This window comes from Arabidopsis lyrata (genome assembly GCF_000004255.2).
Source record: "Arabidopsis lyrata subsp. lyrata unplaced genomic scaffold ARALYscaffold_5, whole genome shotgun sequence".
Classification (NCBI taxonomy): Eukaryota; Viridiplantae; Streptophyta; class Magnoliopsida; order Brassicales; family Brassicaceae; genus Arabidopsis; species Arabidopsis lyrata.
The window spans coordinates 3396112-3411651 of NW_003302551.1; the positions used below are offsets into that span (position 1 = coordinate 3396112).

Sequence of the window (15540 nt, forward strand, 5' to 3'; positions counted from 1 at the left end):
TTCATACATATATATATATATGTCTATATTTCCAATCTATAAAACACAAAACAATAAATTTATATAAATCTAATATTTCGAAATTATATTAAGTAAATAATTTTAATGTGTCCTAATACTTTTAACAGAAATAACCATATTTAATTACATATTCTTTGTTTATACTGTATCAACTAAAAATATACATTACTGACGGTTGACCGAATTATACTGTTTATATAAAAGATGTTAACTTATGTACGCCATGAGGTTATTATACCTATTAATATAATAAACTTACAACTCACAAGAAATCATCACAAACGTTCTAATAAATTATCTAACAACACAAAAACATAAAAAATTATACACCACCAATACTTAATTTAATAAAAAAAGTCAATTAATATAATATTAAACCCGCGGTATACCGCGGGTCATATCCTAGTTAACAAGAATAAACCCTAAATCATAGAGATTAAGCTGAGAAAAGATTAGAAAAAAAAGCTAATTATCATTCATTAAATAAAAACCAAGATAATACACGGTAATAATACAAGGGTAGAATCGTATTATAATATTAAAACACTTTAAAAATCTTCGTCGAGAGAAAAGACATGATTATCAAACGCACCGTTACCATTAACGCTAGACATAACGGAAGCTTTCTGATAATCACCAACACGTTTCTCAAAAAAATTAGTTTTTCCTTGAAGCGAGATAAGTTCCATCCAATCAAACGGATTTGTAACACCGTACACCTTCCCGTACCCAAGCGCACCCAAAAGCCTATCCGCAACAAACTCAATATACTGACTCATCAAATCACGGTTCATCCCAACCAACGCGCACGGAAGCGCGTCGCACACAAACTCTCTCTCGATTTCGACCGCGTCGCAGACGATTGACTTCACGCGTTCTTCACTAAGCTTCGTTTTGAGAAGTGTGTAGAGAAGGCAAGCGAAATCGCAGTGTAGTCCTTCGTCACGTGAGATCAATTCGTTGGAAAATGTTAGTCCAGGCATGAGTCCTCGTTTCTTTAGCCAGAAGATTGAACAAAAGCTTCCGGAGAAGAAGATACCTTCAACACAAGGTCAAAATCGTCAATAAATAGATAACCACGGAATAAGATAAGGGTAAAATCGTAATTTAATAACACTCTAACTAAAACCAGTGTCTTCAAATAAGGGTAAAATCGTAATTTTCCGTTTTACTACGAGGAAGATAATTTTATACTCGAAAAATTAAAAGGGTAAAATCGTAAATCAACATACCTTCGACGCAAGCGAAAGCGATGATTCGTTCGGCGAAAGTTTGAGATCCATCGATCCATTTCATCGCCCACTGAGCTTTCTTCGCGACGCAAGGAATCGTTTCAATGGCACGAAAGAGATGATCTCTCTCTTTGTTATCTTTGATATAAGTATCGAGAAGGAGACTATACATCTCCGAGTGGATATTTTCAATCGCGATCTGGAAACCGTAGAAAGCACGCGCCTCCGAGACTTGAACATCGGACATGAATCGAGAAGCGAGATTCTCTAATACGATTCCGTCAGATGCGGCGAAGAAAGCGAGGACATGTTTGATGAAGTGACGTTCACCGTCGTTGAGATTGTTTTCCCAGTCGCGGTTGTCCTGTGATAGATCTACTTCTTCAGCGGTCCAGAAGGATGCTTCGGCTTTTTTGTACATTTCCCAGATCTGTGGGTAGTGAATTGGGAACATACAGAATCTGTCTGGGGTTGGTGTTAGAAGTGGCTCTTCTGGCATTGAAGGCATCTTTGAAGATTTGATTGAAGAAGAGAAGTGATTGAAGAGATGATTTGATTGATGAATTATGAGATCTAGGGATGAGAATTTATACTGGAGATTAGAGGGTTTTTGGGGGTTTTTGAATTTTTGTCGAGGAGACGGAAATAAGAGGAGGGAAAATATTAAAAAGGTTTGAAATTTGTTGGTTTTCGAGAAGCTTGTTGGAGAATTTTTATCAAAGAAAAAAGCTTGTTGAGGAAGATGAAGGGTATAATGGGAAATGTACACTAAAAGTTAGCCTTGGAAGCGAGGGAAATGATAAAGTTTGGCGATAATTTTGCCGGTTAATTTGTAAAGGTAAAAGACATTTACTGAAACTCGAAACTCTTGGTGGGGACGCGAATGTATGTGGTTCTCGGGTGTTATGGTGTGAGGTACACGCGCGTTCGTGTGATATGATGTGAGAAACACGTGCTTTAAGTTAAAGGCCCATTAACGAGTCCAATGGACTTTTTTTTAAATCGGATCAGCATATAATGATGTTATCGGGTTAGGCATTTGAAAATAAGAAAACCGAAATCGAACCAAGTTTTATATTAATCAGAATGAAAATTTTTAATACCGAATAAACCAAATAAAATTCAAACTAAACCCGTATTGATACAACTGAAGCGACTAAACCAAATCAAATTCAAATATATACAATTAACTGAATTAAGAAATAAAAAAAAACATTTACAACTATGGTTATAATTGTTTCCCATTATAGCCTTTTCCTCCTATAGTTAATTTGGTCTTACATATTTCTATTTATTTTCAACTCATGCATCAAAATCCTTATAAAATATTTATAATTTTAAATACTTTGAAAAAGAATCATGTCTCTTATGCATAGTCTAAAAATATTGACAGAAAGAAATAATGAATAAGAAATTGTTTAATTTAAAACCTTACATCATTTAACTGACAATAACTTTGTTTCAATTTACTTAATAAAAAAAGAAAAAAAGAAGTGAATCTATGATATATAGAAAAATATAAAAGTAAACGCCTCCCTTTTAGTATCAAAGAAAAAAAAAAAAAAAAAACTGAGTCAATATAAAAGAAAAAACAGATACACAAAAGAGAAAATGGCAAAATTTGTGTTAGGTGTTATTGTAGGTGCAGGTGGATTGTGGAAGTTAATGGGTACTTTTAATGGCGAAACTTCGTCAAAAGCTATTAGTCAAATAGAACAAAGTAATAGTTCTATAAGCATGGGATGGATTATACTAATATTCATAGGACTTGTGGGGTTAGTGTTATTGAACATGAACGCTCAAAAAATTCGACATAAAGCCGAAGAACAAGCTCCTGTGTTTGTGATTGCAGGAATCTTCTTATTTCTTATTCTCATCCTTCATCTCAAAGGTGTATTTTAATTTCTCTAAGTGTTTTTTTATCATAAGCAATTTAGTTATATGAAGCTTATATCATACGTAGTTTAGTATGGTAAATTGGTAACATGTCCTTCAAAATCATGTTTTTGGATACCAAAAGACGAACAATTTGTTTTTTTTTAATAAACAAGTACTAGTAGTACAACTGAGAATCTGCTTCGATGGTTGAGTCTGAAAATCTCACACAACAAGCTCGAACTTGTCAAAACCTTAAAAATTGAAAAACTCTATCAAAGTCTCATACTGAGTCTCCACTGCTTAACGAGGAGGAGATACAGGCACATTAGCTTTCGCGAAACTGATCCAAGTAACAACACCAATGGCTAGAATCACCCAACCCATAGCATCATACTTCGCGTCGCTACTTTTCTTATTCTTCACTGCCTGTGTTTGGAAAAATACATCAAAATATGATCATGAGATTCAAACCCATCTTCTTATATTAGCTACGAGTCTAATGCATCAATCAACTATTGAAAATGAAATTTGATTATGAGAAAGAACTCAAAAGAGAGAACCTTTGAGCTCGGCGGTGCTGAAGGTTCAACACCACCCATTGGTTGTGAGCCTAAGCCATGTTTGTGAACGTCTGCGTGCAGTTGTGGAGCCTGTGCTTAGCATAGGAGAGAAGAAATTAGATTAAATAACTAAACTTGAGATTAGGTTTATAGGTATAATGCACACTTAAAATGCAATATTTCCATCCTATCAAATCAACAAATCGATCTGTAGAGAAGAAATTCGATTAAAGAATATAACTTTGAGATTGGGTTTAGAGGCAAAATGAATATGAACATAACTGGCTGATGGTTTCTATCGTATATGTAAAAAAGATTCGATCTATAGCGAAGTACCTTGGCCGTCATTTCGAGTGATTTCAGGTAGTGCTGATTATCTGGTTGCTGCAAAGATCAAAAACACGTATTTAACATCACAGATTTCAAAACCACAACGCAAAAAGATGTGTATCAACATTGATTCTAAATGGAAAGCAAAATAACCTCATTCACAGCTTGTTGAAAGAACTTAGTAGCCAAGTCAAAATTATATTTAGCTTCAGTCTCATCTGGAGTCAAAAACGCAAATGAAGTGTATGCATTACCGATACACCAAACCGCTTCATCTTTCTTTGGGTCAATTAACAATGCTTCTTCGAACTTTGTGATGGCATCTACACACACAAACATCAAACTGTAATCAATCCAACTTTCAGAGCAGGTTGCCATCATAGTTAGATCCCTAAGTATCATAAACTAATTGATATCATTATCGAGTTTTGCTCTATACCAAAACCTATTTTTGGCAAGTGTGAAGAACGCTGAAACTAGAATCCTAAGGACTAATGATTATGATTACGAAACACTAACAACCAAGTTCATGTAATCATATGGAAGCAAAGAGACCTAAAGAGGAATAAGATTCTTAAACCCAATTCAATCATATTAAAACAGAGTATAGCTTTAAAGAACCTTGAATCATTTGCTTTGAATCTGAGATGCTATGAAACTGAGCTAACTCAAGTAAAGATCCTCCCCATCTAGTCAAGTTCTGCAACAACAACAACAAAAAATCAAAAAAGAGTAGTTTTTTTATTTCCGCCATGGAAACACAAAGCAGAGATCAAACTCCAGAGGAGTCAATCGATCTAAAAGATTCGACTTTTCTCTACAAAGCAGATCGAACTAAAACGAAATCTGAAGTGTTAGAGAAAACTAACATCGGCATCTAAAGGGTTCAACTTGTAGGTCTCTTCTGCGTCTTTACGAATTTGTTCGAACAATAGTAACCTATCGAACTCAGCTTCCGTATCCATGGCTTCTCAAAGCTTTCTTCTTCCGTACAAAACTTACCTTTTCTTCTCTCTCTCAGACATTGAGGCACAGAGAAAGATCAGAAAAGCGGCTCCACGAAACGCAGCGTTTCGTAATGGGCTTATAATGGGCCCTTTATGTTACTTGTAAAAAGCCCAACGTCTTAATTTCATGTCGTTATGAGACTGTTCGCTTGTTTATATAGCAAACGTTATAAGCCCATCCAAATGACAAATTATCTTCCAAATATTTATCAGATTTTATTCTAAAAATAATTGTACAGTTTGTATGAGATAATATTAGGGCATATGCATCCATGTAACTTTGAAGATTGATCTTAGGTGTAAAATAATTTTAAAACATTCTAAGAGAGAAGAAAAAAAAAAGAAGGAAGAGAGGAAATTATGGAACCAATACTTTTCAGACACGTGGCTCATAATTTGTATTAGAACAGATCTTGCAGAAGATCGCAATTCAGGTTCGTCTTCTACTGTTTGAATTTTTTCAAATTTTTAATACCTAAGAACACTACTTGTGTTGCTGCGATACTTATGGTCTAATTGGAATAAAGTTTAAAATATATATTTATGAATGTTAGTCACAAGTGCTATGTGAGCTTGCAATGTGACTAATCTCACCTGCCACATGTAAAATCACAGATAGGAAACAATAATTTATTATGTTAGAAGAGGATAAGAGGTTTGCAAAAAAGGAAGAGCATCACATGAAAGAAGATTAAGATGTTCCCTTTTTTTGTTGTTCTTATTTTATTATTCTTTGAAGAAACAATTAAAGAAAGCCAAATTGTATAGTTAATAATAAACATGTCGAATTATACTGATATTTGTAACATAAACGCATGTAATTGGCTGAAAATTAGATACTACAACCAGCCTTATTTAGTTATTTTAAATATAGTATATCTTCTTCTACTATTAAGTAATGTATGTTCAGAATTAATGATGGTTAATCACCTATAGCTAGATGTTGCGACATAAATCTTTCATTTTCGTATCTTACAAAACCAGTTCTCCAGGTTTGAGATATTGGGGCACAAAATTCATCCTAGACATTTCAATTTCATAATTTGTCTTGCGTTTTTTAAAAATTTATTAATTTATATATAAAAATAAATTAAAGCCTTTGATGAAAAAGTGATATAATTAAATTTAGTAATAATGATTATCACATGTGACCCATGGTTTCCAAAAAGTAATATTTGCCGTGACATATTGCAATAATCGTTAATTTGGTTAGTATATTATTATGATTCTATTTCTACATTACTCGTTATTTTAGCACATTACTCAATTATTCGTATATGCTTCTTATGTCAACTTACAATGTAGCAACTAGGCACATTCATTTTGAAATACAAAGATGCTTCTTTTGGAATGTATTTTGAGTATAAGGTTACAAGTTCAAATACCAACCTAAAATTATAATTATGATTCTAACTATACAAATAGTTTTAGAAAACTAAAATTACTTTCAAAATCTAGTTAACTAAATTGATTAAGATTTAAGTTTTTTTTTTGGTAACTGAATAATATTTCGACATAATTTTTTTAATTTTCAAAATCTCTATAATTCCATTTAAAGTGGATATTTATCCCTTATAGTATATTAATTGAGAACCATTTTTAAAACTTAACCTTATCCTCATGTGTAATTAACAATAATACCATGCTGACGTGTCGTTTACACAGAGCTTCAAAATCCATTTAAATTAAACCCAACATTTATTAAGATATTTACAGAATTTGATACTATTAGTTTTACTTATATTTTTTTCCCATTGTGTTTTTTATTTTACTCAATTATTTAAAACCAAAATACAAATAAAATATGCAATTAAGATATACAAATCTATACAAAATGGAGTAACTAATATTTTGTATATTGATTTAATATACCAAGATATATATCATAAATTATGATAAACATAAATATTAATACATAAATGAAAATTTCACTAATTTTGATAATCATTAATATACCACCGTTTATCTAATAATATAAAATCGAACACCTTCAATATCATCGGTACATTAAAATTGGTTAAAAATCGTTTTATCCCGCACATAATGCGGGTTGTTATCTAGTTTACTCTTAAAAGTTAGTACAACATCAAATCATTGATCAGCGTCAGGTCGATATAAAAGAATCCCTCTATCGAATGGTACGTTAGAGAAAGCTTATCGGAAAATGTTAAAACTCGACAAATGTGACAATGATTCGAATATTATCCGCGGTTATAATAGTAATTACCACAATAGTTATATATAATCATGTTTACAGTTTTGGAAGTACACTTTAGGTGATTTGATCATTATTTGTACAAGGGCGTAAGACATAATTTCTTTGTGATAATCAACTGGATTATCTGAAAATAAATATGTTGTGGGAAGTAACAAAATGTCCCTCAACTATCTTTATGAGTCTAACGAAGACCATAAAAATGTGAAGAAACAATTCCGACACTGTAAATGTCATTTGGATAGAATTAGTTCAATTTTAAAAATCTTCTACTGTTTTTTTCCATTTAAACTCTTTTAAATTAGATGAAGATCCCTTCCTAAATAAATATTTGAAGTTGAAAAATACTGTTGTATAAAAAAATATCTGTCTAAACGAAAATATCTAGGACGAACAAAACAACAAAAAAAATTTGTCACAAAGGGAATTAAAATAAAATTATAATACGTGCTTTTTGTCAACTAGATCGGACGGTCGAGAATGAGTCAGCTATGGTAGAAAAACTAGATCCAAAAGTTGAGCTTTCAAACTTGAAAGCTACTGAGGCAATGACGCGTGTTTGATACGGCAATGGCATAACAGCGTAAATAATTCAAACAACGAAGGGCTATTTGGGTAAATGAGTGTCTGATAAAATCTCACAGATCCAACCAACCATTGAGGACCATTTCTTCTTCTCTCACATTCTCTCTTCTGACGTGTTTCCTTCTTCGGTTTCTCATCCTCACGTCCGCCGGATTTTGAGGAAACGAAGAAGAAAAGGTCTGTCTCTTCTCTCTCTCTCTCTCTCTCTCTCTCTCTCTCTCTCTCTCTCTCTCTCTCGAGTTTCTATGTTTATCTTCCTCTATAATCCCTAAATCTAGTGTCGATTGCTTAGATTCTTCTCCACAATCTCTGGATTTTTGAATCTACCGAGTTTTTGGTTTCTCTCAGTCGAGGAGTCGTGTTTTGAAATTTCCGATGATGAATTTGGGTTTTTCTTTGAAATTTGATGGAAGTTTGTGTGTTCAGTCGTTGATTAGGGTTTGAGATTCAAGAACTTTCGAAATTCTTTTGAATTAGCTTCGATTTGGTTGTTTTTACCTGTGAATTGATCGAAAGACGAGGATATTGTATCAATCGATCAATTGTAGTTTAATCTTCTTCCTTTTGGGTTTTGTTTTTGTTTATGGTAGATTTTTGAGTTATGGACAGCTTCTGGCAATTAGGCGATGAGCTACGAGGTCAGACCAGAGCAACAGAGGATCACAAATGGTCTACTGTTGCGACGAAGCTAGCCGAGCAAACGAGAATGAAAGGGGAGAGGATGAACAATCTTGATCTCTCTAAAGGTTACACTGAGTTCAGGCCAAGTGACAAGTTTAGTTTCCAGGAGAACAATCTTAACTTCAACATGTTGAATTTGGATGGCAAATTTGGTGAAGGCATTATGGGGAAGACGTCGATGCAGAGCAATGTTTATAATATGAATACTGTTTTCCAGAAGAATGAGTTTAAGAGTGGAGGGAACACGAAAGTTAACAAGTATAATGGCAATGTTGTTGCTAACAAGGAGATGAACAACAATAAACATAACAACAGCAATGATAATGGGAATATGAATTTGGCTGTTGATAAGAGGTTTAAAACCTTGCCTGCTTCGGAGACACTTCCGAGGAACGAAGTTCTTGGTGGTTACATCTTTGTTTGCAACAATGATACCATGCAGGAGGATATGAAACGTCACCTCTTTGGTAAGTTCCATTACACTTTCTCAGTGTTTTACTGAAATTCAGACTGCCCTCATGCTTAATGTTGTGTGATTTTTCAGGTTTACCTCCAAGATACAGAGACTCTGTTCGAGCTATAACACCTGGATTGCCTCTGTTTCTCTACAACTACACCACTCACCAGCTCCATGGTATCTTTGAGGTTTGTTCTCGTGCTTCTTGTTCTGTCATAACAATGGTTTTGATGCTACCATTTATTAAAATTTTGATGTTTGAATTATTCCTTGACATGATTCCTTGTTTAGGCAACAACTTTTGGAGGTACTAATATTGATGCTACTGCTTGGGAAGACAAAAAGTGCAAAGGAGAGTCAAGGTTTCCGGCTCAGGTGAACCTTAAATCACAGTGATTTTTATCGTTTAAGTCTTCATTTTGATATCTTGTACCAAATTCAACCTCTTTCTCTTAAATTGTAACAGGTAAGGATCAGAGTGAGGAAAATCTGCAAAGCCTTGGAAGAGGACTCCTTCAGGCCAGTTCTTCACCACTATGATGGTCCAAAGTTCCGCCTTGAGCTCTCTGTTCCCGAGGTGCGTGTCCATATAACAAGAAAAATAAGTGCATAAACATGATATTGAATGGTTTCAAAAGTGTACATCATATTATAAAAGAAAGCTAATCTCTTGTCCAATTTGAACTGTGATCTTAAACTTCTTCAAACAAAAAATTCTATATTGTATTTCATGATGTGAAGTTGGAACGTTGAAGTAAATCCCCTAAGCTAATGTAGAAGCACTATGATCATCAACTAATTTAAGTAATGACCCTTTGCATATAGAGCTTTATTGAAGCTTGATTATGTAATGACTGTGATGTTTTTTGCAGACATTGGATCTGCTAGACCTCTGCGAACAAGCTGGTTCTGCATAAGCCGAAACGATCAACCTTGCAATGCTGCGTTGCGAAGAGGGTGGTTTTGTATGAAATCTATCTATATATATGTATTACCTACCATAAGAGCGTAAGCTTTTGGGATTTAGTTAAGAGTCGGATTCAAATGTATGTTTACTAAGAAGGGATGAGAGTATGTGTGGTCTTAAGGCAAGCAAAAGGGCGAAGAGGCTCTGCCGAATAAGCGACTACTCTCGTTCGTGTCATGTCTGATGTGTGATTGTGTGTCTGTGTTTGTGAGAGATTCGATACTCTTTGAAACAAAGATTTATGTAGAAGAATATAGAGAGAAAGAGAGACTATAAACAGAGCTAAAAAATGATTTGAGCTACTGTTTGTGTTTGCTTGTGTAAGGAGAAAACAAATGTCCTAAATGACAAGTTAACTTTTAAGCATCTGAGAGTCATCTTCTAACAACATTATGATCAAACTTTGTTGTACTTTGCAGTTTCTTGTAGAGCTAAACTTGGTTCGGCTGCATAAAATCTAGATATTGAAGAAAAAAACATTTTCAGATTTAGTGCTTTCATTTTCATATAATGTGTACCATGTTTATCAAAATCCATTACTGAGACAACTTTTCATTTGGTACAAAAAGGAGATGAAATATGAAAAAAGCTAATTCTATAACAGCAAAGATGATACATCGATAAAATCTATGGTTTCTCTCTGGTTAGCGTTTGGCTACAAGTAGAAGACAACCATAGATACAACAACACCATCTTCATAGTAAATTGTCAGACACCATCATCAAAGAGCAGCTGATACAATGAAGTTTTGAATTCGGTTCAACAGCTCTGCCTTCACAGAATCTGGTACTGAAGCTGCATACAAACACAGACGAACATCCATAGAAACAAAGTCAAACTTACTAACAACGATTAACGGAAACAAAAACTGGATTACGTATTCCACTTTCATCTTAAATGGGCTACTCCTTATCTCTCTTTTTACCTCTGCCTTTTGGTGTGATCACTCGGATCAGTTCATCGACTGTAACATCGTTTCTTCCTTTCTTCTTTACATGCTCCCTGCATTCCAAAAGAAGAGCTTCAAATGTAGCAACAACCAAGCACATTTTCCAAACAAAACCAAGTACTCAGATAAAGATAGCTCACTTGTTAATTCAACTCAAGTTAACAAAACTATATAAAAGTCGAAATCTTTTTCTTTTCGCCAACACAAACAACAACTAACCAATTTCAAAACTCTTAATCCCTCCCAACAAACCAAACATAAGCAATACATATCTTATAGCAAGATCGTTAGGTTCTTCTTAGAATCAATGATGCATTATCCAGAAAATAACAACATTCTCGAAGCGGTAACCAAATCCTAATCATTCACCACCAACTACTACCATCTTTAAAGATTGATCTGAATTCACAAAACGAGATTTGAGGAATTTTTCTTAGAATCAATGATGCATTTTCCTAGAGAAGTATGCTTAACTTAGAGCCAAATTTAGAAGCTTTAACCAAACCCTAATCACCAGCAACAACAACCAACTTCAGAAGATTTCTTTGAATCAAAACTTATACACAAAAACGAATGCAAATTTAGGTTAAAAGGATAAATAACCTGCAAGCAATTCTCATCTCATCTTTCCAACCACACTCCACCAATCTATCTCTCACAAGCTCCATTAGATTCTCCTTCTCACCACTCTCCACCAACTATGACGATTTCAAATTTCCAAAAACCTTTCAATTAAAAGTCCACAATAGTAATTGAAATCGATTTCGGAGTACAAATCTGAAACCTTGACGTTGATGATTTCTCGTAGCGTAACCTCGTCTTTCTCGAAATATTCCGCTGCATCGTCTTCATCAGGTGTCGGAGGCCGATTCACCGAGTGTTTCCTGATCAGAAAAAAGAGAGAAATTAAAAGATGAAATTGAAGATTCATGATTCGAAAGAGGAAATAAGATTGTCAAATACGTACATATGTTTGAATTGATCGATTCGTTTCAAGAACACGAATCAATTGTGATGGAGGATTTTGTTTTCCAGAATCTTCTTCAGCAAACCCAGAACTGTATCGCACGAAGAAGAAAGCAGTTATTATAAACTACGTGCCGTTTATTTAAATTAGCCCAAAAAAACAATCTGTTTTCTTTAAGTCAAGTGGATAGAAACTACGTGCCGTTTATAAATTGGGCCTTTGCAAATATATACAAAGCCCATGTTTAAGACATTGCCACCTTATTATGCACTTGAATTGTCCTTTGGTCACATTCTCTTCTTTTTATGAACAAACGTGGCAGAGAAAAATAGTAGGAGTAAGATAATTTAAATCTTTATTCTTTGACGCTTTTTTGTTTTTTTGTTTCAAAATTAAAATTTATTTAGAGTGAATTAGGTGAATAACTATTTTTCATAAGTTATTTAAAAATATAATACTATAAATTGAAAATTAAAGAAAGTAACACAAGAGGATTGTGAAATGACCAATTATGTTTTAACAAAAAAAAGAAATGACCAATTATGTTCTTTAATCATTTTTGTAAAAATTTATTCAATATCATAATCATGCTAAAATATTTATATATATATTTTTTGACATATGACATAATTTGAATTTTTAAAATCGGATACAGATTTCTTAAAATAGTGAATAATATTTATCTACATAACATATATAAATGAAATAGTATAGAATGAAGTGAAATAGTATGGAAGGAAACGTAGTGACTAGTGACGATTATGACTTCGGCAAGGTCGACGATGACGAAAGGCTCATGCCGTGGTTGTGGTAACGATGTGGTAGTGGCTGAGGTGATGGTGGCCGTTGCGATGGTGGTGATGGTAATGACGGTAACTGCATGGTGGTGGTGGTGACTGGTGATCATGGCGTTGTGGTGGAGCTGACCGCATGATGCTGGTGGTGATGGCGCGTTGGTGATGATGGTGATGTTGCGGTAATGGTGGTGATGGTCCAGTGGTGGTGATGACGGTGGTTAAATGGTGGTAATAGATAGAATAGTAAAAGAGAAGATTATTGTGATTCTGAGAAAGAGTATAATGACAAATATTATAGAAAATATATAGAATATCATCAACCTTTTTTTTTGTTTTGGTTAGTTAGTGAATTATTAATTTTTAGTTGCTTATTGTTGCAAATTTTCCATTTATTTATAGAACTATATTTTCCAATCAGAATTTCATGTATGTTGGGTTTATTATTGACTACATTTGGATCTGCCTAATGTGCGGGTTTTAAAAAATTTAAATTAAATTAAGTTTAAAAAAATATATTACAATTTTGTTGTAAATAGAAACAATTTTTAGGAAGTAAATATTGATTTTTTTAGTTAGAGAAAAAAGTTATTTATATATTCGTTTTTGCTTTAATACCCTAATTTATATTTTTATATTTTAAATTTATTTTAACAATTATAACAATAATCTAGTAAAAGTAAATTATTAATAACCAAATCTTTTCTTCAAATGTCACCATTATTATTAATATAAAATCTATAAAAAACGTAGTTTCGCAATCTCGCCAAAAATTATGATTCCACAACTTGTTCAGCAAATGTTTTACATGCAAACTACCGGTCAAATCATCATCATTTGTTAAGGATGAAAGGTCCAAATCTGGTTTCAAGCAAGAAGTTAGGCTCATAACATTTCAGTCTTATGTCTCATTCAGCTCATGTTCTAAGCTAATGTTGCACTTGTTGTAAAAAAGACATTTTTTCTTTTGAATTTAATTTAACATTTGATTCAAAAAAAGAAGAATGAAAAGTCCAAAATTTTTTTTACCCAAGGGTCCATATTTAAATTGGGTCGGGGCTAAAATTTTTTTACCCAAGGATCCATATTTAAATTGGGTCGGGGCTGATTGCTCATTTTCATTTTCTGACTTATTGAATGTTTGAAGTCAAAACCTTGTCTTTTGTTAGAGTGTTGATTCAGGGCCGGCTCAAAAAATTTAAGGACCCTGAGCTGAAAAAAAAATTAGCCTTTATTTCTCATGCTTTTCAAAAAAAAAAAAAATTTTGGACCCTAATTTTAGTAAATTTAGTTATGATAAAAGACACAAAATTACAAGGACCCTGTGCATAAGCACCTAGGGCACATGTATCCGGGCCTGTGTTGATTATATAATTGTTAAAATGTGATGAAGTTTCTTGTAATTAAACCTTAAATGTACATCATGCTCTGAATTCGTATTCTCTATTTTAATTACTTTCGACTAATAGATATGCATATACATTATATATAGTCTCTATGTTTAATTTTAACTATCCTTTATTTTTCACATATATTAAAAAAACATATTAAGTTTATACACTACATTTTTCCTTTAACTAATACACTAGATTTATAATAATAGAATTAAAAACCTATTCATCTCTTGTTAATACATTAAAGTAATACTAGGATCGGACCCGCGGTCCACCGCGGGAGAATATTGGTTTACATATGTTGCGTTTAATATTGTGTGTGTTTTTTAGTAGAACGAATCGTGTAGTATACTTATAAATATTCATAATAACGAATTGTAGAGAAAATGTAAAATTGTTTATAAATATACCCATCGTATTAATTATGATTTACAAAATAAAATTTTGTGCTTAAAAATTCTAAAATTAGACGATTCATGGGAATTAGAGCAGTCAAAATAGGTCAAAAACCGCGGGTCGAACCCACATCATCTCACTATGGGGCAGATTTGGGAAAATATATTAAACCCGCAAATAAGCAGACCATATGGATTAATTCGTAGTGGGTCATAGGTTTAATCAGTTTTCATCCGCGAGTTGGCGGATCAGCCCGCATATTAGTATTTATTGATAAAATTATAATTTATTCAACATGTGGTAATTTAAACAAACTTTTAATAGTATTTTGATTTATTTATTTATTTTAGTAGTATTTTAAATTTTGGTTACTTTAAAATTATTTAAACAAAATCCATGGACAATCCCGCAAATCCGCATACATTCGCGGAACGGGTTTGTATTTCATATATGCTACCCGCGGGTCGTGCGGACCGACTAACTACAAGTCAAAATATTTTTTGTCTATCGCAAAACGGACTTAACGGGACGAATCAACTCGCTTTGACAGTTCTAATGGGAATATTATTTAGTCATACAACAAAATGAAGTTTGGACATAGTAATAATAGAATATGTATCTTATTTGTTAGATGAGAGATTGAAAGATGAAGTATAATGATTAAAAATTAATTTTTTTTTTCATGATTCACAAAATTTAATAAACACTTATCATCTTGTTGAATAATTCTAAAATCATATTCAAGAAATCTTTATAAATTGAAAATTAAACTTCTTTGGTAAGCTATAGGTATGAAAATATCATAATTTTGATTAATCTAATTAAATTAAAATTAGTTACATGGATTTCATATCTATTTAATTTACACGACCAAAATAAAAATATCTATTTAATTTACACGACCAAAATAAAAATATCAATTTAATTTATAAAACAGATGAGTTATTTGTGATAAATTTTCTAGAAATCTTTAGAAGCAAGTAAAATATCTTTCAATTAATGATAATTGGCTAAAATGAGCGAAATTAATGACAAAAACGTTGATTGTTATGGAATTAGTCCCAAAAATATATGAACAAATTTATTATACGTAATTAATGTATAATA

At 32.7% G+C, this 15540-nt stretch overlaps 4 protein-coding genes across 4 annotated transcripts; 1 reads left to right on the forward strand and 3 right to left on the reverse strand.

Moving 5' to 3' along the window:
* Positions 1–473: 473 nt before the first annotated feature.
* LOC9313084 (ribonucleoside-diphosphate reductase small chain C) lies at positions 474–2292 on the reverse strand. Its single transcript, XM_021026600.1, has 2 exons — positions 1254–2292; positions 474–1060 (listed from the first exon to the last, which is right to left on the reverse strand). Exons 1-2 carry the CDS (start codon positions 1759–1761, stop codon positions 570–572), a joined length of 999 nt encoding a protein of 332 aa, XP_020882259.1. The 5' UTR covers positions 1762–2292; the 3' UTR covers positions 474–569.
* Positions 2293–3234: 942 nt separating this feature from the next.
* LOC9311425 (mitochondrial import receptor subunit TOM20-3) lies at positions 3235–5055 on the reverse strand. The gene is made up of 6 exons (XM_021026800.1): positions 4891–5055; positions 4643–4721; positions 4175–4344; positions 4028–4075; positions 3692–3781; positions 3235–3557 (listed from the first exon to the last, which is right to left on the reverse strand). Exons 1-6 carry the CDS (start codon positions 4984–4986, stop codon positions 3432–3434), a joined length of 609 nt encoding a protein of 202 aa, XP_020882459.1. The 5' UTR covers positions 4987–5055; the 3' UTR covers positions 3235–3431.
* A 2823-nt stretch (positions 5056–7878) lies between these two features.
* On the forward strand, positions 7879–10299 carry LOC9313086 (B2 protein). Its single transcript, XM_021025137.1, has 6 exons — positions 7879–8005; positions 8419–8976; positions 9054–9154; positions 9258–9341; positions 9433–9543; positions 9839–10299. The coding sequence occupies exons 2-6, from the start codon at positions 8430–8432 to the stop codon at positions 9881–9883; spliced, it is 888 nt and encodes a 295-aa protein (XP_020880796.1). The 5' UTR covers positions 7879–8005; positions 8419–8429; the 3' UTR covers positions 9884–10299.
* Positions 10300–10420: 121 nt separating this feature from the next.
* On the reverse strand, positions 10421–12006 carry LOC9311426 (transcription and mRNA export factor SUS1). Its single transcript, XM_021025138.1, has 5 exons — positions 11850–12006; positions 11667–11766; positions 11486–11580; positions 10859–10935; positions 10421–10728 (listed from the first exon to the last, which is right to left on the reverse strand). Coding segments are annotated over exons 1-5 (348 nt in total). The 5' UTR covers positions 11852–12006; the 3' UTR covers positions 10421–10654.
* Positions 12007–15540: the final 3534 nt, after the last annotated feature.